We start from the raw sequence: 25522 nt of genomic DNA on the forward strand, positions 1-25522 counted from the left end.
GGCTTACAGATTGATTGATTAATTGGTTGATTGACTGAGTAGTAAAATAAGAGAAAGACACATATATCCCAGTGTCTGTGGGTAATCACTGACCGAACATGCAGGGGAACTTTCACAGATTGACACAAGACATTACATAAACAATATTGCCCAGTGTAAGTGTTGTTCATTTTTACCTTAAAATCATATTGTACCGTTGTCTCAATTACATGTAAAATGACAACATTTTGTTTTTCAGTTATCAAAATATATCACAATAGATGCTAATTCGCACAACTTTGAAGGCATGTCAAAGAATAATAGTAGCCATACGTACAGCAGTTGGGGAGCTGCCAGTACTGCCGGCCTCGTCGTCCGTGTCTGTGAATTGCTGGGAGAAAAAAAGGGAGAATCAGCGACATGGGTGCAGCAAGGCAGGTACATGTACCTATGCATGGTACTTACACAGTGCTACTGGTACTTACATGGTATATTATACATGGTACTGGTGTTCACAATGGTTACATGCACTTACATGGTACTTCTGGTACTTACATGGTACTTGAGGTCCTTATATGGTATTAATGGTAATTATGTGGTACTTGTGATACTTGGTGGTACTTATATTGTATTCATGGTACTTTTATGGTACTTCCGTGGTACTAGTGGTACTTACGTGGTACTTGTGTGCTGTCAGGCCACTGAACACACCAAAGCAGGTTTTGGCAATGATGAGAGCGAGAGTCATGACCAGCACCAGAGCAGTGACGATGGTGTGAGCATCCAGGGTACCTGTGGGAGGGACAGGTAATGTCACCTGGGCACACCTGTGTAGCTCAGGTGAGTTAGCACCTGGGCACACCTGTTTAGCTCAGGTGAGTTAGCACCTGGGTACACCTGTGTAGCTCAGGTGAGTTAGCACCTGGGCACACCTGTTTAACTCAGGTGAGTTAGCACCTGGGCACACCTGTGTAGCTCAGGTGAGTTAGCACCTGGGCACACCTGTTTAACTGAGGTGAGTTAGCACCTGGATACACCTGTGTAGCTCAGGTGAGTTAGCACTGGGGCACACCTGTGTAGCTCAGGTGAGTTAGCACTGGGGCACATCTGTGTAGCTCAAGTGAGCTAGCACCTGGGTACACCTGTGTAGCTCAGGTGAGTTAGCACCTGTATACACCTGTGTAGCTCAGGTGAGTTAGCACCTGTATACACCTGTGTAGCTCAGGTGAGTTAGCACCTGGGCACATCTGTGTAGCTCAGGTGAGTTAGCACCTGGGCACACCTGTGTAGCTCAGGTGAGTTAGCACCTGGGTACACCTGTGTAGCTCAGGTGAGTTAGCACCTGTATACACCTGTGTAGCTCAGGTGAGTTAGCACCTGGGCACACCTGTGTAACTGAGGTGAGTTAGCACCTGGATACACCTGTGTAGCTCAGGTGAGTTAGCACTGGGGCACACCTGTGTAGCTCAGGTGAGTTAGCACTGGGGCACATCTGTGTAGCTCAAGTGAGCTAGTACCTGGGTACACCTGTGTAGCTCAGGTGAGTTAGCACCTGTATACACCTGTGTAGCTCAGGTGAGTTAGCACCTGTATACACCTGTGTAGCTCAGGTGAGTTAGCACCTGGGTACACCTGTGTAGCTCAGGTGAGTAGCACCTGGGCACACCTGTGTAGCTCAGGTGAGTTAGCACCTAGGTACACCTGTGTAGCTCAGGTGAGTTAGCACCTAGGTACACCTGTGTAGCTCAGGTGAGTTAACACCTGGGCACACTTGTGTAACTCAGGTGACTTATCATCTGGGTACACCTGCATTTTAAGTTTTTGGGGACGTCCAAATGTTACCAAACTTTTCAACCGCTAGTATTATACTGAATGTTTCAAAGTTGAAGTGATAAGACTGACATAAATAGTAAGAAGTTGTATTATAAAGGATTCAGGAAAAGATGGCGAGCAACAGACAGTTATGAGGACTGGATTTGAAGGATAATCACCTAATTTACGAGGCTGAGCTGTTACATGAGAGAAACGTGGCATGTGAGGAGTGCAGCACACAGTGAGACAGAGAGAACATGTGCATGGTGAAAGTCACATAAGACACAAGTGAAAATGTTGAAAAACTTAACATTAAAGAAAGATTAGAACAGCACCAAAAATCTGTGCATTGAAGTAAGGAAACATGACTCTACTGTGTAAGAAGAAAACATGAAAGTTTACAGTCAGAGTAGAAAGGAAGGTATGATGAGAGAATGAGGTGGAACTACCCAAGTAGATAAGGCAATCTGCTCAAGAGGTTTGATGCTTGATATTTCTGTGCTGATGTAAGATGCTAATACATGTAGCATGATGTTTAACAGCAGTTACAGTACTACTAGTGAGTGTATCAAAGGTTTGCCAAAAAGTAGTTACTCAAGCAACTGGATATGATTTTGGAAACGGTCAGACGTTTCAGCTGGCTGTTCAAAGGTTCCTACAATATGCTATGATGATGGTAAGGACAATGGTAGCAGCATGAGTTGTTTTCCAAAAAGCAGACATGATTGTACACGGCACGGATTAAGGACTGACAAGTGCAGTGCAGCTGGTGCAGTGCAGGACTTACTGTCGTCTCCTGAGTCCCGGGGACGGGACGGAAGTGTGCAGATGGAGGGATGGAGAGAGTGCAGCAGAGGAGGAAAAACAGTGTGAGCATGCAACTGGTAGTATCACCTAGCGACACACCGGTTCAAACTGGTTGTCACTTAGCTATACACACCAGTTCAAACTGGTTATCACTTATCATTGACATGTGTCATCACTTCATACTGCAGAACTTGACAAATGCCACCAATATGTACATACAGTGGTACAGGTCTGCAACAGGGAACTGAGGAATCCCTAAGTGTTAACTCTAGCCTGTTGCAGCAACAAAAGCCATCTATTTACTTCTCTCTCAATAAACATTATATCTATGACACAGCACAGAGAGGAAGATTGGGGATTGTGCTGAGGTGTGGGATTGAAGAGTTGTGACTAACCCAGTCTGATGATGGAGAAGAGCAGGCTGCACTGCTGCAGTGTGGGGGGATGGGTGGCAAGTAGTGGTGCATACCTAAACTCATATTCAGGTTCAGGTCCGGATTCAGGTCTAGCAGTTCAGGTTCAGGTCCGGACTTTAAGTCCGGACCTGAATCCATCATTGCATATTATGTGCGTTAGAAAGTGTTCTTTTTTGAGGGGGAGGGGGGATGGTGCATATAAAATTGCATGTTAGCATGAATTAATGCAATGCAAAAGATACATGCAAGTTATATACAGCCAGTGTAAACACGAAATGTTTTTGGTCTTTTTCCAGTGCAAATTTCACTGTCTATGGAAGGTTTTAGATGGTTTAGAACAAAAAAAGGGAATATAAGTGACAGATAGCTTTTTGCAAGTCCGGACTTTGCTCCGGCCATTTAGGTTTTTTTTTACTTGGACCTAAACATTTTTAGGTCCAATTCCAAGTCCAGGCTTTAGGTACGCACCACTAGTGGCAAGTATGAGAGAGTGAGTGTGTTTGGGAGGGAGCGCTGCATGCTAGCTGGGTTTGGGTATTTGCTGTGTTTGGGTGTGTGCTGTGTTTGGGTGTGTGTGCTGTGTTTGGGGTGTGTACTGGGTTTGGGGTGTGTACTGGGTTTGGGGGGTGTGCACTGGGTTTGCACCTATTAAGTATAAAATAACGGTTGCTAAACAATTTCAGTATGATCCATACTTCCTAAATTCAGAGTGGTGCAGGTAAAATTTATCTGGTTCAGGTAATTTTCAATGCCACCTGGGGTTAGGGGTGGGGGGTGTAGTTATGGGTTGCATTTACCAAGTCTGATGATGGAGAAGAAGAGTAGACTGCACTGCAGCAGCACGGCAGCAGCAATGACGTAGTTGACGGCCGAGTTGTGGATGTCGGGGCTGATGCGAGACGGGTTGTAGGCGTAGTAGATGTTGTACCTGTCCACCAGGTGCTTCAGGATCATGTACGTCAGACCTGCAGGACAACACCTGGTGTTACTAACATCATACATGCACACCTGTCCACCTCTGTACCTGTCCACCACAACACGGGACCGTTACCGAAGGGTACGATGAGTGTACTGGTGTGAGACCAGACCGAAGGGTATGATAAAAAGACAGGTGTGAGACCTTACTGAAGGGTATGATGAGCGGACAGGTAATGCTATAGAGACCTTACCGAAGGGTACGTTGAGTGGATAGGTATGAGACCTTACCGAAGGATACGATAAGCAGACAGGTGTGAGATCTTACCGAAGGGTACCATAAGCGGACAGATGTGAGACCTTACCGAAGGGTACGATGAGCGGACAGGTGTGAGACCTCACCGAAGGGTACGATAAGCAGACAGATGTGAGACCTTAACGAAGGGTACGATAAGCAGACAGGTGTGAGACCTTAACAAAGGGTACGATGAGCAGACAGGTGTGAGACCTTATCAAAGGGTACAATGAGCAGACAGGTGTGATACCTTACCAAAGGGTACGATGAGCGGACAGGTGTGATACCTTACCAAAGGGTACGATGAGCAGACAGGTGTGATTCCTTACCGAAGGGTACGATGAGTGGACAGGTGATGCTGTAGACTGTGGTAATGGTGAAGATGCACATCATCCAGGCGTACTGCGTGCCGAACTGGAAGTCGTACACGATCTCCTGTCTGACGGCGTGCTTCTCCGCCTCGGTGCGGGTCAGCAGCAGCCACCAGGCGTAGAGAATCAGCTCCGGGAAGCGGATCAGCTCCAGCGAGGTCCCGATGAACCCTGACGTGATGACGTAGTTCACGAAGAAGGCACCGTTGTCTGGCAGGAAGATGCACCTAAAGAAACAAGCAAATGGGTGGGGGTGGTAATCAGTCACAAGGTGCAGAAGTGATCGGAGCTCTACAAATCTGCCCGAGTGGCGACATGTTGTCCCTGGACAAATAAATAAAATCAAATGAATGAAATCTGAAACTTACGCCCATTTGGTTTGCTGTCCTTCTGGAGTCAGCGCAAATTCCACAAACGCCTTCAGACTGAAACAAAGAGAACACAACAAGGTCAGGACATGTTCAGATCAAACCTGTTCAGATGAGCTCATGTATGCATTATACATTGTATGAAGAAACCCCAAACAGAAACACACATACACACACAGGCCATCCTTTCTTTGAGACAAGTCTTAATTGCAAGTTCTTAAGTTAAAGATCTAAAACATGTTTGATTGTGTAACCACCTTGTGAGTCCCAGCGAAGGCAGGATGAGAGTCATGAACAACAAGAAGACGAAGGTTTTCCTCATCACACTGTGGTTAAAACCCGACCTGAGGAAGGCAGAGGGACACAGAGTTAGCCAGGTATCGTGGGATCAAAAGCACAACACAACTATCACTATAACTGTACAGCATTGCTATCATTATAACTGTACAGCATTATCATCATTATAACTGTACAGCACTACTATCTACCTGTGCTATCACAATTACACACTTCTACATGTAGGGCATCTAACCTGGGATGGGCTGACCAGAGACTTTGTGAAAGACTCAGGCTTCTTTGGAAATCATCAGATAAAAACAGCTTGTTGAATCTTATTATCTTGATCATTGCAGGACTGTTAGTTAAAAGCCTTCCAACTGACTTATATTTGTGCAAATGGAAATTGGTGACTTTCTCAGGACAGTCTTCAATGTTTCAAAAAAGGCTGTTCTGGAAAACTATCAACAGTTGTTGTTTCGTTACCTTGCCAAAACTTTTTTGATTGTCAACCAATCAATACACTACTTATCAGTGTGGATAGCCATATTAATACTAGTCTATGTGCATGTAGCATGTAAGTGTTGACGAGAGCCTTACTTTGTCCAGTGTCCTTCCAACAGAGAAGTTCGGTAGACCAGAACGGGCAGCACAGCAGTGAAGGTCCAGAGGAGCAGGGTGGGCAGAGTCTGTGATATCAGTGGGCTCTGCATGGGGGAGGAAGAGAGTCTGTAATATCAGTGGGCTCTGCATGGGGGCACGGGAGGAATGACAATTGTGGGTATTACAATTGTGTTGTGGGTACAGGAGAGAAAAATACACGGTGACAAGCTTTATTTTATTCCAGTTGGCTAATTACATGTAGGTATTTAAAGGAGCCTTCCTATCGTAGTTCCTAACATAGTTCCTATGGCAGGAGCAGAACTGCTTTTAATGGCACAAGGCAAGGGGCCATGCTATGGTACTGGTTCCAGTACTTACATTGTTAGGAGAACTGCTATGGCACTAAGGAAAGGAGCCACGCCATAGTACTGGTTCTAGTACTTACATGTAGGCCATCAAAGAGTTTCTTGTAATTCCATTGGTCCAGCGTGTTGAGGATGATGGCAGGCGTGGTCAGAAAGAAAAGGAAGACCAGAAGAATGAGGTTGATGATGAGGACACGGAACCACCAGGACACTCCAGAGATGGACAGGTTCTCCCTGGGGAGACAACAACACAACCACTGTTTCTCTGAAGGAGACAACAACACAACCATGGTTTTCCCTGGGAGAGACAATACCACAACCATGGCTTTTCATGGGGTAGACAACAACACAACCACTGTTTCTCTGGGGTAGACAACAACACAACCACTGTTTCTCTGGGGTAGACAACAACACAACCATGGCTTTTCATGGGAGAGACAATACCACAACCATGGTTTTCTCTGGGGGGACAACAACACAAGCCACATGAGATGTAACATGCAGATAAGGCTAGTGCAGCCGAGGGAGCTCCGCTGAGACTGACCAGTTGACGTCATCCGGCGCCGGGGCAAAGTCGACCGTCCAGTGCATAGACTGGACCTGAGTGCTGACACTGGAGGCAGCCGGCGGGCCTTTCAGGAAGGTACGATAGTCTCCGACAATCCTGCAGCAAACGAACAAACAAGCACAGCCGTCACCAACACCTCTGCCAACATATGGAAAGCAACAACAAAAAAGAGGAAAATTATGTAAAAACAGTGAAATGAGGGAATTCTGGGACCTACCTGGCAGCGACCTTGTCGCTGTTGAAGGTGACGAAGGCCATGCCCAGGTCCTCCTGGAAGGATCTTTTCTTCTCCTTCTCACACTCTGCAGTCAGCCGCTCCTCTTCCTGGGTGTAGTACTCCAGTGCATCCACCTAGCAGAGACAACAAGAACTGCAGGACATGTGTGCATCACCCTAACCTACTATTAGGGCTCCTCCTACATGTAGCAGAGACAACAGACAAGTGTACATCACCCTAACATTACTACTGTGTGTAGTACTAGAGCTCTGTATCTGTATCTTTATAGCCCGTATAACCGCCCTTTGGCGTAACACACCAGCTTTGCAGGCATACGGCGCGGCAGCAGCTGGTTATATTACTCTGAACGACCTGTCACACCTAACTTTTGCACATCTATCTGCAAGCGTTCGAGCTCCACCTAGCAGTGACAACCTTCTTTGTATTTACATTCATTGTATACTTTGTATATGAAGTTATATTTTGTTTCCAATTATTATTGTTCATACCATTCTGTATCTTATCATTCACTTGTGTATCTTGTTTGTTTTGGGGAGACAATGTGTAGAGGAAATGGAAAGTTCAATAAACAAATAAAGAACAGGAGCTACAGGACATGTGTACATCACCCTAACCTAATCCTATAAAGAACAAGAATGGTGTTAAAAAACACCCTGGCGACTCGGCTTCTGATGGATTTCAGAGTCTTTATATGAAAAAGAGGTTTATTTGCTAGCCATGCTCACAACACAGTCTTGCACGCATGCAGTGAGTCTATCTTGGGAGAACAATTCAACGCTGTAAAAAGTTAAGCTTGCCTAATTCTGGGTAAATTCTGAAAATCTATACATATGTAGAGTGGAAGCCGCTTAATTGCACACCCAATTTGCCAGCGAATTTCGTTCAATTATCCGGCGTGTTCGATAATGCGGAGTTGGTCATTTGGACCGCATCACCACGGTCGGAGGGGCCGAGAGGTGGTATGGGAGGTAGTACAACGCACAGTTTATTTACGTGTCACAGTAATGCTGTACCTGTTGCGCTCCGGACGTCATATACATGTCTTCACGAAACATCGTACTGCAATGCACTTGAAATCGAAACTAAAAGTAAGTTACTGTATACGTTATGTAGCTTCCTGATAACGAAACTAAAGCATTGCACCGCCGAAGGCGAGTGTTATGTCCGTCTGTAGGACCTGAGTCGCTGTGTTGTTTCCAACTGGCTGCCAAGAACATAAAACCACTGCATAAGTATTTTCCCGCGACCCTAATTACGTAATTAGACAATGGACAGATAGAGAACATTTGTTATTGAGTATGTCATAGCAAGTTGTCTGCCAAATCGTAACGCCGGCTTTGACAACCTTTAGCGGGCGGGCGTCTCTTCATGGTGCCGATCCCACAATATCGCTTTCGTTTGATCCCAATAACAATTTCATACATGTTGTCAGTATAGCGACTTCACAAAGGCTGTTATCGGCTTATTTGTCTGACGATTTTTAGCACGCATTTTCAGTCAATTTGTCGACGATGTTTGACAAATTTTCGCGCAATTATCCGGCGTTGGTGATTTTTGTCGTGCAGATAAGCGAAGTCACTAACAATGGAGTGAATGGGAGACGGTTTGGGATTTTGGGATTCCGTGCATTTACCCGAAGTGTGCGTTTATCCGAGGTGCAATTAACTGGCTTCCACTGATTTACATTCGCCAAAAAGGTTATATTTGGGCGTGTTTAGTCGCCAGGTGACACCCTCTCTATTCCGAACCCCTTATACACATATCTCTGTGTGTGTCTGTGAACAGCATAACTTGATAAGTCTTGGATGGATCTTTAATGGTATTTGGTAGGAAATCGAAGGTCAAAGTCGATAATGGATCCCCTATCTACTTCCTAAGGTACTGCAGCGGAACTACCATTTTTATATTTCCTATTCTTGACATGTCACGGTCTTATTTTTTCTTAAAGTTGGGTAGCTCTTGGAACAGAGAGTTAGTGCTATAAGTTTGGGTCCCCTGGCACTTTTTTTTCGGAAATTGTTTCGAAGTTTAGAGGAGAATAAATCAAGGACGTTTTGACGGATCGTCATGCTGTTTTAGGTTTTGTAGGTCTAAGTGGAGCACACGTCATAAGATAATTATTATGTAAATCAATGTCTAATTCGCGTAAGTAATGTAATGAGGAAATTTTATAAATCCCTACATTCCATGACACTTGTCACATAATGAGAAAAACTGATTTTTTTTTAGGATATTGATTATGCAAATAGATACCTCATTTGTATAATTAATGACAGGATACTACAATTCTATAGTAGTAAATGATGGAAATTTTATATTTGAGGCATTACGATGCAAACTAAAGTGAACAGTATTGAACATAAATCATTCAAACCGGCAGGGTACATCACATCTAATTTATGAGGACACGCTACAACAGCCTTATTTCCTTAGAAATAAACAGTTGTACAGTAATAAACTAAAAACCTATTCCCAAATCAAAAGTCACTTCATACTTGAAAAATACCTTTCGTCAGTTCGTAATAAAGCTTTTGCTGTTAACATAACCAAATTAAGAACCAGTTCACATTGCTTGGAAATAGAAAAAGGTCGGTACCGTAATATAGCAGTCAACCAGAGGCTGTTGAAGATGAGTATCATTACTAATGACATGCCCTACATATAGCGTAGATAGACAAAAATTAATGGATATGATCACATGTAAATCTAACACACCTTAACCAACACATGTACTTTCAATCAACTTATGTCATGTCCAGACTACATATCTTCGTATTTAGGCCAATACACATGTAATGCTCTAAAAAAGAGAGAATCTATTGTACAGTAACAGACCGACTTGTTTAACTTGCATATTACACTATGTCAATACGCCATTTTTGTTCACATCCCTATACTATACATGTATCTAGTTATAGACCTTAGACGAGTCATTGTATTGATTGACTTATCACCATTGCCTTACAATTGTACCATGTAGAAATGTCGTGCAATAAAGTACATTCATTCATTTATTCATTCATTTATTTATTTATAAGATAAGATTTTCATACTAAGATAAGATTTTCATAATTTAGACATTTCACACCTTTTGTTCATCGGTACATATTTTTTCTAAAGCTACAAAATTCATCTTAGACTTGCGAGTCTTGACCATAGCATGGCCAGATCACTAGATATGGAAACCGAAAGTTCACTGCAGTACGGTGGGAAACCGATAGGCGGAACCATTTTAGAACTTGACCTTTATTTTCACGACCCTACCACATTCAATGATAATTAGAATCCATACTTTGCTTGTCGATTTATGCAGGCTACAAACAGACACACAGGCAGATAAACGGCACCGAACACATAACCTTTAATGGGCGATATTACGTTTTAACGTACTGTAAATGCATTTAAGTTCGCGGGGATTTAATTTCGCGGTAGCGGGAAAAGGGACTTTTCGCGGTGGTTTTAATTTCGCGGTGAAATGGCCAACGCGAAAACCGCGAACATAAATCCACCGCGAACATTTCTGCATTTATAGTATTACGCTTGGGTTCTGTACATGTATTCGGTGTCAAGCTTTGTTGGCACTCCCCCACTCCAAAAGAGATATCCAAATGATAGCTAATTATCAACTATGCACTCTGACAATTTTTTGTTTTAGTGCTTTACCTTTATAACCCTAGCGCGGCAATACAGGTAGAATAATGCTAGGCATTATAAACATTTAGATCTCTCTCGTATTGATCATTAATTGTTTATTCTGCGATCTATGCTGTACGCTTCATGTACTATACCAGCCAAGTCTATACGATAGTCTACGTAAGTCTAATCAAGTCTTTTGTCTCAGCTGGATTGTAGATACACTGTTGACAGACGGAATTACGGGCAGTATAAACAGTTACTATGTAACACAACATGTCTACTGTATATCATTAAACCTCAGAGAATCGTCAGTGTTTGAGCAGTTCAAACTTGGCGATGTACCAATTACTCATAGCTCATCTCACCAGCTATTGGTCGATACCACATTTAAATGAACTTCCAAATATGGTCAAGTCACATGTCCGATTCCTAAAATAGCCTAGGGGCCTGGTAACACCCAAATATGACCCAAATACAAAATGCGCCATCGTTTCAGTGTCTTCTTTCCAGTGTCCGGCAAAGTAATAACCGACTGGAAGAATATCGAGGCCGGATGGACTCGACTTAAGCAAGCAAGTAAGCAAGAAAGAATAGCTTAACGTGACCACCTTTTCATTAGGCATTTTGCAGTACACAAAAGAGGCAACTACAACCGATTTTAGATTGAAGACATTTGGAGAAAGAACATTTGTGGGTTCCTGCGAACTTGCGAAAAAGTCTACAAAAGAATGACACGAACAAACTATATTTCAATACACAGTATATTTTGCGGCGCGCGGGTAGCTGTGAACTTGAGAATATAGCTACCCAAGAACAATCAAGAATGTCTTATTCTACGGTCACATTTCCCCCGGGCTCTGTCGGGAAGTTACCGGAAACAAAAGTAAAGCTGTTTATAAAGGAATACGCTCAAACTAAACTCATCATGGCTTATTTGATGTTTTTTGTGTGTGTTCTTTGGCCCCTTTATGATTATATCATACTTTTAGGGTTCGTTCCAAGGTCTGCTTTACTATTCTCCAAGTAGAGGTTTGGTCGCGGAGATAGTTGTGATCTTGTGGAGTACCGGGAGTTTTACTTGCTCCCCTCGTACAAATTCCGACTTCTACCATGATATGACTTCTCCGCGACCCAACCTCTGCTTGAAGAATACTGTAATGCATTTAAGTTCGCGGGGATTTAAAATTCTCTGGTAGCAGGAAAAATGACTTTTCGCGGTAGATTTAATTTCGCGGTAACACCATAGACTGCAGTCTAATGCTATAATAGAAAAATGTTCGCGGTGGTTTTAAGTTTGCGGTGAAGTGGTAACCGCGAAAACCGCGAACATTTCTGCATTTACAGTATGTGTCACGAGATAACATCGTGATAGTCAGGACCAGGTCTCCCCTGTGATGATAACCATATGGACAGGGGTCGGATCACACGGCCACGCCACGGTGGCAGTCAGGAGAGGACACGACGTGGGAGAGGACAGAGTAAAGTAGAGTAGCGTACTAGAGCCTCTGAGGGCTGATAAACAGAATGAAGTTGAATTTATCAACTATATGGCTGTCACCTGTATTTGAACGTGCACGTGACATTCTGGTAGTGCAGCTGGGGTGGAGATGAGGCAAGTTCAACCAAGATAGAGATGGGAACTGGGAGATCGAGAGAACTGAGGACGTGGCAAGGCTACTGGGCCTGTGAAGTGTGATGGGTGACGCGCGGGGCAGGGAGGCAGAAAGAACACATATAAAGATGCCTGCCAATCCCTGACTCTGAAGAGAACGCCAGCCCGGAGTAAATCTTCCATGACCACTGTATTGACACTCGGGGAGCGAGGCAAGATGCGGCGGGTACGTGCGGTGGAGGGCTTAGTGGGAAAGACATCTCAAACTACTTGTCAGAAGGAAAGGTAGGTGGACCGTGTTGTGGATACCTGTCTTGTACTGTTGTGTACTTTAACGTTACTTTACTTCATTGTAGTCTTAAATTTTTCGACACTTAGTTATGTGATTGTGACCCGGAGGTCTGAATATCGGGCAGCGATCCACCATTTTGAAAACAGTAAGAAAACGTAACGTTTGCGTTAACTTTTTTGTACTTCCATAGATTATGTTCAAGTTCATGTTTATGTATCTGTTCACCACGTAAACGGTTGTGTAGTTTTCTTCCTGCCACATGTCTTCTTCGGATTGTTTTGGTGACGTATACAGTGAGAGAGAAATCCACATAGTGTAGAGCTATATTTGTCGCAGCGGATGTCCGAGAAGTCTATATAAAATGAATTCCAGATGTGGCACAGCGTAGGGAAACGTGATGCATTCTGATTGGCCCAGGCAACGTGGTCCGAGACGAGACTTAACGTAAACTTTCTACTGTCTAATGTTGTCCGTTTGAGGAGATCGGTACACCTATATCTCAACTATTTCATCCACCCAATCCTTGCCAGATTTTTGTGCCCGCATGCTTCCTAACAATGCAACAATTAGACTACTTATTCATGTTGAATAGCATTGTCAAGTGTGAATCAAACCAAGGTTAGGAGGTTAAAATAATGTTAATCTTCTTGATAAAACCTGATAAATCTATGTAACAAAGCGTTTGGGGTGACGCCTAAGCTTACTTGGTGTTGCCTGGAAAGTAATAACCACAATGGTTTGAAGTTTGGCTGACATTTATAAAAGGTTTTACATGCCCCGAAATTCGAGCTGTACATTTCTGCGTGAGGCATCGAACTTATTGATCACCCCTTAAGATTTATTGATGATTTCGATCAGTATAAGTGCCGTCTATCCTGGTTCGTTGTGCGAACTAGTTTGTTAATTGTAAAAGTGTGATAAAAAAATGATAATGACTTACTAAGAAAAATTTACAATTTACGTTGCTCTTTCCGGTTATCATATCTGTTATCTTGCCAAAGTGCAAGAGGACGCCGAAAATTTGGTTAACGTTTCATCCACCTGCCTTCATGTTCCGCCGGGGTTCCCGGCCTCTCCAAATATTCTCTTCAAATGTTCTCCCTCATCCATGCTATGCTGGCCCATATTCATAGGATATTTAATCTTATTCTATACCTCTATTTTTGTAGTCGTCAACATTGTAATGTGCTGATTTTCCAGCCTTTCCAAATATACTCCAGTTGAATATTCCAGTAACGGTCAGCTGTTCCCTCTTCGTCCCTATTCGCAGTTACAGGGCTGCAGGGATACGTACTTGACGATTACGTCAGACGTTGGCGGTTCCAGTAGGTCAATCATCGAAGCAGCTGCGGGTCAACGTCTTTCGGTATGTCGTCAAGGTAAGTAAGCACGATGTTCCAATGCGTCGAGTAACCAGAGTTCAACTTAGCACAACTTTAAGCCTGGGGCACAACCCACCGTACGTGCAATTTGTCCTTACGTTTTTTTGTGGAGGCCACGTCCGCCACGTATTCCTGAAAACGCTGAGGCTGTACAGAGCAGGTGCGTCGCCCGTACTGGCACGTACGGAGGGCGAATCCGCAGCCCGAACGCAGAGAAAGTTTTGCATGAACTTAAATTTCTACGGCGTGTCTGCGTGATCCAAAATCCGTCGGATTCCCTACGAGCTCGTACGGAGACGGTACTTACCACTTACGGACACCAAAAGATTGCCCACGTTTTGGCACGTAGACAGCACGTATTTGCACGTACGCCCCATGCTTAAGGCAGCTAAGTCAAAATCTGTACACTACATTTCGGCTGACAAGGCATAAATAAGCTTACCTCACTCAATACCGAAGACAAATTTCAATTTCTACAGTGTTTTCTGGTTGTTACGAATTGACAAGAAAGAGAAGAGAATTGTTTTTGTACTTCAATTTTAACCTTTGTTCTTTGCGTGCGTTCTCCCTACGTACATCAGCTCCTGAGATTAACATTAGCTAACTGTGACGACCATCCATGTGGTGACTTAATCCATGTAGAACACACACCAACAGACGTACAGCGATAGTAGCAAATTTATGAGGGTGATTTTACAATAATTCATTATTGCTAGCATCACTATTATATTACTATAGTATAAAACTATTACATAAAACGGGTAAAACTGTGTTCTCTCGTGATCTAATGCACAGGCCAACCCTACCGGACAAGAGCGAAGACGACGAGGTGTTCCTGACAGACGTATATCATGTCCATCAGGACGACACATTCCCGCCACACCCAACATAGAGACTCTTACCGCCACAAGGGAAGTAGGTCGAGTCCCTTCACGAGAAGTGGCCATCGCTGAGAGGAGCCAGAATAAACGTTTGTGCGGCTTGAAAATTTTGAACAGAGGGGGGCACATAACATCCAGAACAGCGCCATCGACAGAAGGAAGGCAACATGAGGGAAGTAGAGGCCAGTAGCAGAGCCAAGACGTGTAGCCGATAGATTTCGATCATACTTGTACATGTATAGAAAACCTGACATGACACCAGTTATAGAATTCACGGATTGACTGATTGATTGACTGTTTGTATATCACAAATATGTATTTTAGTGTATACATTGTAGAAGTTTATTTTATATGTATATCAATGGACATTAGATGAAATAACCGTTGTTTTGCGGAGTGACCTGTCTGTTTGAAACACCAAAATTTGAACACGAGATATAATGTATTTGTATGACAGAGGGTCAGAGAGTACAGTTCAGAAGAGAAAGACCGAGGTTAGCGAGGTCAGCATTACCAATATAGTAACGGCAAACTACCTTATATCAACAGTCTCCCGTGCCCAGTGTACGGAAAACCTTGTCTCTGCGTCCTTCCTTTTCCTCTATTCTACCTGTACTAGCTGCCCTAGTCTTCAAAGCAGAATCTAAACAACATGAAATCCATTGGTTTCATGTCTTGTTTGAAACATGTGACTTTTTAACCTTTCAAAATCAGGCTTTACTTAGTCTGTATCTATATAGCCGGTATAACAGCCTTTCGGCGTAACACACCAGCTTCAATTCCAAAGGACAACCACCTTTATATTTTATAAAAAGATATTGACAAAAATCTGTGACACATTGGTCTTCATTATTTTTTGACCTCGTGAAAGCATATCATCCCACCTTGTAAAAAGCAAAGCTCGAAAGATATTGGCAAAAGCTGTGCTATATTGGTCTTCATTGTCTTCTTTAAATCACTTTATTTTTCTACCACTCAAACCCAGACTCACTATAACTTCAAACGATAACCAATTGACAGCATTCCATTCCGTATTGTAAAAAGCACAAGCTTATATAAGAAATAACGGCAAAAATCTGGGACATATTGGTGTTCATTACAACATTCATAAAGCATGCGAAACATCATAATGATCTGTATGTGCAGCTTATGATATGCAGTCATTCCCGGCTATGTGAAAAGACCGCTCCCTTAAACCATTAATCCTGACGCAAAGAATGCACAGCTAGAATAGTCTTCAATTACCACTGTATGAACTATACCCTTGAGGTTTAGCCAAAAATCAATTCCCAAGGGAATGCATTCGTGCAATTTTCTAAATTCTTTCAAAGCGATCGTAATACTGTAGAAAATGCCTCCGCCCCTGAGGCGTCGCCAAAAATCTTGAGACTCTCTTGTAAATCTCGAGATTTTTTTAATGGCTAATACCAAATCTCGTGATTCTTGATATTTGACATGAGAAAAGTTTAAAAGGCTGTACCTCGACCACCCCGCATCTTGCCGGGCAGAACTTGCCGCACAGCACGGGTTTGATGGTCAGCGGCTTCTCTGAGCGCTCGTTGATCCTCTGGGTCTGGATCTTGGCTTGCTGGGCCGCCAGTCTGGCAAACAACAAACAACACAACAGTTTCACAGCCTGGCAAACAACAAACAACAAACAACAAACAACACAACAGTTTCACAGCCTGGCAAACAACAAACAACACGATAGTTTCACAGCCTGGCAAACAACAGACAACACAACATTTCACTTTTGAATTGCAAATGACTTTCAGTCCATTGACAAGTCCATTGGCCCAACTGCCCAGGACACGTAAAAAAGGGGGCCTATCAGGTAAGTGCATACTAGTGTGATTTTTCCATGCACACAGATAGGGCAGGGGACATCAGCTTAGCAGACAGACAGAGCCTGAGGAGGTGTTGTACCGTTTCTTGTCGAGCTTCATGAGTTTCGTGATGTTGTAGGTGAACTGCACATCAGTGACGACAGAGTCTGGGTATGCCTCCCTGTACAACACAGAAACAAACAGCTGAGTTTACAGCACATCCTAATCATTATATAATGTAGGGGATGACAAATGATGATGATGATATAATGTTCACTTTGTTCACAATGACAGCATTTTGACACATAGGCTCTCCTGTGCACAACAGACAGCTGAGTTTACAGCATCTAATGATTATTTCAAAATGAATCCCTTTCTGTTGTACATGTACATTTCTCAAAATTGTTCAAGTTGAAGATACTGTATCAGGTAGACCGGACTGTTACGCATAATCACACACGTACAGGCAGCAGCAGCTGGATTTTTATGCTAATATATGTATACACATGCTGTACATGTATACTATATTGTACAGCAGCAGGTGGACCTACTAGCGTCAGATCGCATTGCACAGCGACAGCGTGTTTGGCTTGGGACCGAGAGGTGCCGAGTTCAAACCCTGTCATGTCACCGATCTTGTGCCCATGGGAAACTCACTTAACACGACTTTCCTCACTTTACTGAGGTAAAAATAAGTACCTAGGCTAGGGCCGTCCCTCAGATAGGACGTTAAATGGAGGTCCCGTGTTTGGGGAGAGCTACACCCGACACACATTAAAGAACCCGCCGCACTTATCGAATAGAGTAGGGGACCTTCCCAGTGTAAGTGGATCAAACCTACAGAATGGTCTCCGGGTTGACATCTTGAAAAGGTGTTTTGTCACCTGTTATGTTAATCCTTCCACAAACGTGGTAAATTTAAATCAATAAATAAATGCTGTTTGACTCACATGAAGTGCTTCTTGATGAGCTCCCTGTCTGTCAGCCCGATGGGCATGTTACGGATGAACAACGTCCGCGTCACCTAGGCAACATGAGAACAACAGAACATGTCACCTGGACAACTTTTCACTGGTATGCTGTTGAACAGAACCTAACAGAACATTTCACAGCAGCTATATTCTCATATATGCTGCTATACAGAACCAAACATTTTAAAGCTGTAATCTGATATGCTGTTGAACAGAACCTAACAGAACATTTCACAACTGTAAGTTGATATATGCTGTTACACAGAACCTAACAGCATGCTGCTGTAATTTGATATGCGGTTGTACAGAACCTTACAGAACATTTCACTGTAATCTGATATGCTTCAGAATCTAAACAGAGCCTCACAGAACATTCACGGCTGTAATCTGATATACTGTTATACAGAGCCTAACGGCCAGTTGTACGAGTGAAAGTGAAGTGAGAGTGAAGTACGTACATGTTCCTCCTCCCGATACTGCAGGTTGGTGGTGAAGTGTCTCATGAACAGCACAATGGCGAGCAGGTACAGGATGGAGAATACCGTGTGCAGCCACAGCAACGGGTTGCTAGGCAACAAACAAAAGTGTTACCATGGAAATCAGGTACAGGATGGAGAATACCGTGTGCATTCACAGCAACGGGTTGCTAGGCAACAAACAAAAGTGTTACCATGGAAATCAGGTACAGAATGGAGAATACCATGTGCAGCCACAGCAACGGGTTGCTAGGCAACAAACAAAAGTGTTACTATGGCGATCAGGTACAGGATGGAGAACACCTTCTGCAGCCACAGCAACAGGTTGCTAGGCAACAAACAAAAGTGTAACTATGGCGATCAGGTACAGGATGGAGAACACTGCACAGCAAAGGGTTGTGGGAAAGAAAGTAAAAACATAATATACTATCTACTTTTGCATGGCTGGTGCGATAGTAACTACATGTCAAAAAGCAGTTATACACTGGGTATGATTTTGGTCCAGTTGATTAAGTTTGCTTGAGCAACTGCTTTTTGGCATATCTTATTACCTGGATGTCTAACCTTCATCGAAACACAAGTACATGTAGCACAGGAGAGAAAAACTTACTTTGACTGCAGGTTAGAAACTGTCGTCCTGCCAAACTGATCTGGACCTCCCTCTAAACAACAACAATAATAATACGTTAGACAATAACAACAACAACAAAGTCAGGCAGCATGCCTCTGTTGCCGTCTAAACCTGGGTTGGTCAGCCATTACAAAATGTAAGATTTCTAATGCATAGATTTATGCTGTGATATTTTTGCAGTGCCATCTTTACAATGATGAAAGAACCACCATTAAAATGCTAATTTGACCATATGGAGTCCAAGACATCCCACTTTGTCCATAGGTATCTTTCTGTTGCTTCTTTCTCTTATTACTATGCCATATACTGTTTCATTCATCTGTGAAGAATATTTTGACAAGTTTTGGTGTCAAGAATTTATGCTCATTATCATAAATTTGCAGAAAATGCGAGAACCATAATATTTTTATACTGATAGCATTAACGTGTTATTGGATGGATGGTTAAAGTATATGTGAAATATAAGGAATTCATGACTTATTTATATGTCTCTGGAAGTAAGAGACAGTTGGAGGGATAAGTGAAAGTCTCACCTTGCGTTCCTGAGAAGTTGACTGGAAGGAGCACAGCGATGGAGAAAACGGTGATGATTGTGACCAGCACAAGGACGTAACGCTGGAAGGTCATGTACTGCACGGCATCCAGTCCACATTTGTACGCTATCATGTCATCTCTGGTGAAATAAAAAGCACACTTGTACAATATCATGTCATCTCTGGCGAGATGAATTAAATAATTTACACAAAGCAAACAAGTTACATTGTTTCATGTTCGTCACAAAGGCACGTACCATCTTTATTATGTAAACCCACAAGACAAAGGGCTGGACTGCATGCACAAATGTCAAGTAACATGAAAGAACTGACAGGGACTAAGGGAGTCTATACTGTCTTGTCTAGTCTGTTGTTAAAGCCATCTACTAATCGTTTTTTGTCAGTAGTTCAGTTTTGTTAAAAATAGATGGCTGCCTTCATACATGACTTTGTTTAAGACACCATCTTACGGAATGAAGATGTGAAGTATACTTACTTTATTTTGAATATAGCTGGAACCCAGGAACAAAAGCCCTGTGGGAAAATAAACAAAATGAAGTCAAACAAAATATCATCAGTCACAAGAAAAGATCTACGGCACCAAGTTGAAAAGGAGATTAAGAGTGCATCTTGAAAGCTTCCCAACTTTTGCTGTGTAGATCATTTAGATATCAAAATTACATAAAATTACAAAAGTTATCATCAATATTACCAGCTACAGAACTTATGTAGTCATAGACACCAGCTATAGAACTCACTCTGTCACGGACACCAGCTACAGAACTGTCATGGTCACCAGCTATAGAACTCATCCTGTCATGGACACCAGCTAGAGAACTGTCATAGACACCAGCTACAGAACTCAAACTGTCATGGACACCAGCTACAGAACTGTCATAAACACCAGCTACAGAACTAACCCTGTCATGGACGCCAGCTACAGAACTCCTGTCATGGACACCAGCTACAGAACTGTCATGGGCACCAGCTACAGAACTGTCATGGACACCAGTTACAGAACTCAACCTGTCATGGACGCCAGCTACAGAACTCAACCTGTCATGGACACCAGCTACAGAACTGTCATGGACACCAGCTACAGAACTGTCATGGACACCAGCTACAGAACTGTCATGGACACCAGCTACAGAACTCCTGTCATGGACACCAGCTACAGAACTGTCATGGACACCAGCTACAGAACTGTCATGGACACCAGCTACAGAACTCCTGTCATGGACACCAGCTACAAAACTGTCATGGACACCAGCTACAGAACTGTCATGGACACCAGCTACAGAACTGTCATAGACACCAGCTACAGAACTGTCATGGACACCAGCTAAAGAACTCACCCTGTCATGGACACCAGGGGCTACGGGATGGCTGCTCAAGCTTTCCCTGCTTTCCCTTCCGACGGACGTCTCTTCGTCCAGATTTTTCCCCTCGGGTGGCGGCTCGTGGTCCCCATAGAATAAACTGGTCCACCTGTGGGCATGGGAGCATGGCATTATGGGTAACTAAATATGGCTTTTGACATCAGACCTCAGGAGCTTCTTTGTGAGAAATTGATAATAAAAAAGGTGAAGCTGTTTCAATCAAGTCGTTTTAAAATAAACAAAATCTCCCGGTAAGCAAAGCAGGGCACAACAATATGACTTTCTGCAATATTATTTTTAGTAAATGATGCAATGTACACGAAGAACAACAAAACAAAGCAAACAGCAAGTACTTAAAGGAGTCCTAAACTCCAGAAGGGAGTGTTATATTTCAATAGATTATGTAACAACAAAAACACAAACACAATTGTGGATTGTTCATTCCTTGACAAAGACTGGTGCTGTTCAGTCAAAAATTTGGGTGAGTCCAATTTTTGTGTTGGATATTACGTAACTATAAAGTTAAACTACTTCAATAATGGCTTCTACTAACACAGATGAACTTTCATGTTAAAAACACAATCAGTCGACTTTTTGCAGATTTTCTCTTGTTCTAATACAACATGACACTCACTTAACTCATGCAGACCCTAGCCATGTTTTTCCTAATATATGGATAGACACTTGTGCAAGTTGTGCCTTCATCATGAATATTTTCCGCATCAATGAGAGACAATATGCACAACAAGAAGGCCGACCGTTCACAAAATATCAAACACATGAAAAGACAAGTTTTTAAGATCGCCCCTCCAACTGGTTTTGTAACCTAACTTCTGTCAGGTCTTGACACTATTTAATTTAACCAAAGGGTATAGTGGAATAATGACTTTTGATGCACATGTGACTAGTGGGTACTTTATCATTGTAATGTAGTAATGTACTAAAAAAACTCAATATTCATCGGAAAATAACACTCTCTTCTTGAGTTTAGGACTTCTTTAAAAATAACACTGGCAACAAATGACAAACAGAAAAGGAAACTGAAATCCCTACACGTCATAATCTCCCGCCCCTTTCCCGTTGCTTGACAGTACACGGGTCCTAAACAAAGAAAATGAACAAAAAAAACGTGTACATAAACAACACATCAACTGTTAACATTCAAAAAAGGAAACCAGCATAAAACAATGATGAGGCATAATGATTGATAAATAATAAATGTAAATGTGCATACCAAAATGGAAACATGAAACTGTGCAGAAGTACAAATATATTGGACATCACACACACACACACGCATGCACACACACACACACACAAACACGCCCATATCCGCACATGTATGCATGCATATGCACACAAATGGTGTGCAAACACATACAAACACACACACTGCTGTAATGTTACCTTTCACAAGCAGACTCTGCTGTAATGTTACCTCACACAAGCTGAGTCTGCTGTAATGTTACCTCTCACAAGCAGACTCTGCTGTAATGTTACCTCACACAAGCCAAATCTGCTGTAATGTTACCTCACACAAGCTGAGTCTGCTGTAGTGTTACCTCACACAAGCTGAGTCTGCTGTAATGTTACCTCTGGTGTAATGTTACATGATACTGATGAATGTTACCTTTCATCTGCCCGTGACATGAGCGCCAGCCGACCGTAGTCCCAGGCTATCTTCCGCAGAACAGCAAACAGCAGCAGTAGCAGCTGAGAAAGAGAAGACAAAAATCAGCATGGAGATTGATTCATGCTCAATATGTGCTAGGAATTTGTTAGAGCGATGATTTTAAATACCCGGTCAAGTTATCACAGGTTGTACTGTTGTACTCACCACCCATGCTGCCATGTTGAGCCCCAGGTTGAAGGGTATACTGAGTATTACTGTGTGTTACGGTGTTGTATTGTTTGGAACTGTGTTATACTGGGTTGTACTGTTGTACTCGTGACCAACCATGCTGCCATATTGAGCCCCAGGTTGAAGTGTATACTCAGTGTTACTGTGTGTTACGGTGTAGTACTGTGTTGTAATGTTGTACTGAGTGATACTGTGTTGTAATGTTGTACTGGGTTGTACTCACCACCCATGCTGCCATGTTGAGCCCCAGGTTGAAGGGTATACTGAGTATTACTGTGTGTTACGGTGTGTTACTGTGTTGTATTGTTTGGAACTGTGTTGTACTGGGTTGTACTGTTGTACTCGTGACCAACCATGCTGCCATATTGAGCCCCAGGTTGAAGTGTATACTCAGTGTTACTGTGTGTTACGGTGTAGTACTGTGTTGTAATGTTGTACTGAGTGATACTGTGTTGTAATGTTGTACTGGGTTGTACTCACCACTCATGCTGCCATGTTGAGCCCCAGGTTGAAGGGGATGCCTCCGTAGTAGAGCTGCTCCTGTACCAGGACGGTTGGCATGCCGCGCCCGGTGACGTTGCGGATGTAGACGTCACATTTGGCGGCGGCGGGAGAGAGGCTGGAGTTGGGGAAGATGGTGTAGGGGGTGATGGAGGCGTCGGCCTGCAGGTTCAGCCCTCCCCCCAGACTCACCGGGGTCACGAACTCCGGCTGGTTCTCACCCATGGCTGCTCAACACTAACTAACGGACCTGCAACATATACGGGAACATTCAATACAATATGGTCACTTTTAACTAGTTAACAGAACTGCAAAACACAAGGAAAATTCCTGTACTTACAATATGGTCACTTTTTAACTAGTTAACAGAACTGGAAAACACAAGGAAAATTCCTGTACTTGCAATATGGTCACTTTTAACTGACAGTCCTGCAAAACACAATGAAAATTCCTGTACTTGCAATATGGTCACTTTTAACTTACAGAACTGCAAAACACAAGGAAAACTCCTGTACTTGCAATATGGTCACTTTTAACTAACAGAGCCATCAGCAAACAAGCCCCTTGAATTGAACTCTGGACTTTACCTTAATATTAATGATAATTTCCAAGTTGCATCATTAAGTTTATGTATTTTGTTTTCATTTTGCACACCTTTTTGTATTCTAGTCTACATTGTCATTGTCCCCGCGTAGTGTCATAGTCTGCATAGACTGACTGACAGTAGTAACTATCAGAGCTGCAAAACACAAGCGACAAGGAAAATTCCTGTACTTGCAATAAGGTCACTTTTAGCTAACAGACCTGCAAGACACAAAGAAAATTCCTGTACTGAAAATATGGCCACTTTTAACTAATCTTAATTTACTAATCAACCTAGAAAAATACATAGGAAAATTTCTATTACTTACAACTGGGCATTTTTATGGTACAATTAAGTGTTCATTTCTAACAATAAATAAGTTGTTTAATCTATGCTATCACAATATGCCAACTAACTAGTAGTAGCAACACTCATCAAAATATAAATTTCATATGTGACATTGTCAATAGAAACATGTTGTTCAAGACCTGTAGACACCAGTTTTGCTTGATGTTTCAGTACAATATTACAGCATTACTACATTATAAGATACATACATGTATTAAAGCTAACAACCCATTAAAATTCCATGCCATGCCCGGCCCTCATGACAGTGGGTAATCTTGGCTCATTAAATACACAGTAATCGCCTGAGAAATGATTGTCTGGGCTCAGCAGGAATGAAAATACTGGAACAATCACAGAGCCTCCATGCTTACGCAATCATGGGTCCTCTGGGCTGATGCATCTGGCTACATGTACCAGTCTTAACTCATCTGGCTACATGTACCAGTCTTAACACATCTGGCTACATGTACCAGTCTTAACACATCTGGCTACATGTACCAGTCTTAAGTCATCTGGCTACATGTACCAGTCTTAAGTCATCTGGCTACATGTACCAGTCTTAAGTCATCTGGCTACATGTACCAGTCTTAACTCACCTGGCTACATGCACCAGTCTTGACTCATCTGGCTACATGTACCAGTCTTAACTCATCTGGCTACATGTACCAGTCTTGACTCATCTGGCTACATGTACCAGTCTTAACTCATCTGGTTACATGTACCAGTCTTGACTCATCTGGCTACATCTACCAGTCTGACACATTTTTCCTGCTACCAGTCTTGACTTGACGAGTACAGTACCAGAATAGATAGTTTAGCAGCTTTGCCAATCTCTGCCACAGTCACTAACAATGTGAAACACAGCTTCCAAACAGCTTCACTTGTCACAAGGGCAAAGCAGCCACGTATGGTTATATTTGCTTCACTCACTATCCGGTTAAGCATCCATTGTTCCCTGTCTTGCAGAGGTTGGACATATTGCCAAGTCGTGAGTGAGTGCGAGTGTTGTTTGTTCCAGTTCCAGAGTGCTAAGTCCATGACTCAACTGTCTCGTGGTGCAATGAGGTCATTGACCTCAGGCTTCCTCATTTGCCATTTGTTCAGAAGTGTAAAGGCCAACAATTTGACTGAGTCTCTTAATAATTAGATTTTTCTACTAGTAGACATTTCTCCCTAGGTGGATTATTATTGTTTTTTATTTTGAGGCGAGGGCGGCCTCTTTGCAATGGAGGTGGACTTTGGCTCACGGACTTATATGAGTGAAATCCAGGCCTAAAGCCACTGAAACTATGAGTATGAGGAAAGAAAAGACACCCTTGCCATGAAGCTGTTTACCAGTCATTGAAAAGACGAAGACTAAAAATACTCAGCACATAGAGACAACAAGATTACCATTAAATGAGACCTCACTGGGGTCAACATAACATGCCCTTGCCATGAAGTTGTTTACCAGACTAAAAATACAAATTGAGAACAAGCTGGCCCTGAGACAGACCTTTAATACTGGGGTCAACATATCTTGTGAGAGACAAATCCAGACACAAACTTCCACTCACTGATTACTAAACTTTATGACTGACGCCTGCAGGCAGGGTGT

The 25522-nt window shown here is 42.8% G+C and overlaps 1 protein-coding gene across 6 annotated transcripts in view; it reads right to left on the bottom strand.

Annotated features, from left to right (window-relative positions):
- The window catches only part of LOC118403309 (CSC1-like protein 2), a 37366-nt gene that overhangs the window by 9351 nt on the left and 2493 nt on the right, over positions 1-25522 (bottom strand). Inside the window, exons 2-24 of one of the 6 annotated variants that reach the window (XM_035802310.1) lie at positions 22974-23244; positions 22263-22345; positions 21686-21733; positions 20609-20741; positions 19750-19787; positions 19254-19393; positions 18700-18751; positions 18072-18180; positions 17593-17666; positions 16743-16823; positions 16297-16417; positions 6993-7126; positions 6752-6871; positions 6288-6441; positions 5840-5946; positions 5221-5307; positions 4964-5020; positions 4554-4822; positions 3812-3979; positions 2579-2587; positions 1971-1988; positions 656-771; positions 317-370 (exon numbers count right to left, since the gene is read on the bottom strand). In XM_035802310.1, the coding sequence (XP_035658203.1) occupies positions 317-370; positions 656-771; positions 1971-1988; positions 2579-2587; positions 3812-3979; positions 4554-4822; positions 4964-5020; positions 5221-5307; positions 5840-5946; positions 6288-6441; positions 6752-6871; positions 6993-7126; positions 16297-16417; positions 16743-16823; positions 17593-17666; positions 18072-18180; positions 18700-18751; positions 19254-19393; positions 19750-19787; positions 20609-20741; positions 21686-21733; positions 22263-22282 (2109 nt within the window). In that variant the 5' untranslated portion in view covers positions 22283-22345; positions 22974-23244. Of the gene's footprint in view, positions 1-316; positions 371-655; positions 772-1970; positions 1989-2578; positions 2588-3811; positions 3980-4553; positions 4823-4963; positions 5021-5220; positions 5308-5839; positions 5947-6287; positions 6442-6751; positions 6872-6992; positions 7127-16296; positions 16418-16742; positions 16824-17592; positions 17667-18071; positions 18181-18699; positions 18752-19253; positions 19394-19749; positions 19788-20608; positions 20742-21685; positions 21734-22262; positions 22346-22469; positions 22505-22716; positions 22747-22973; positions 23245-25522 lie in introns of those variants that run through there. The other 5 variants (XM_035802027.1, XM_035802098.1, XM_035802391.1 and 2 more) reach the window with 5 other exon arrangements.

Source organism: Branchiostoma floridae, chromosome 1, assembly GCF_000003815.2.
Source record: "Branchiostoma floridae strain S238N-H82 chromosome 1, Bfl_VNyyK, whole genome shotgun sequence".
NCBI lineage: Eukaryota > Metazoa > Chordata > Leptocardii > Amphioxiformes > Branchiostomatidae > Branchiostoma > Branchiostoma floridae.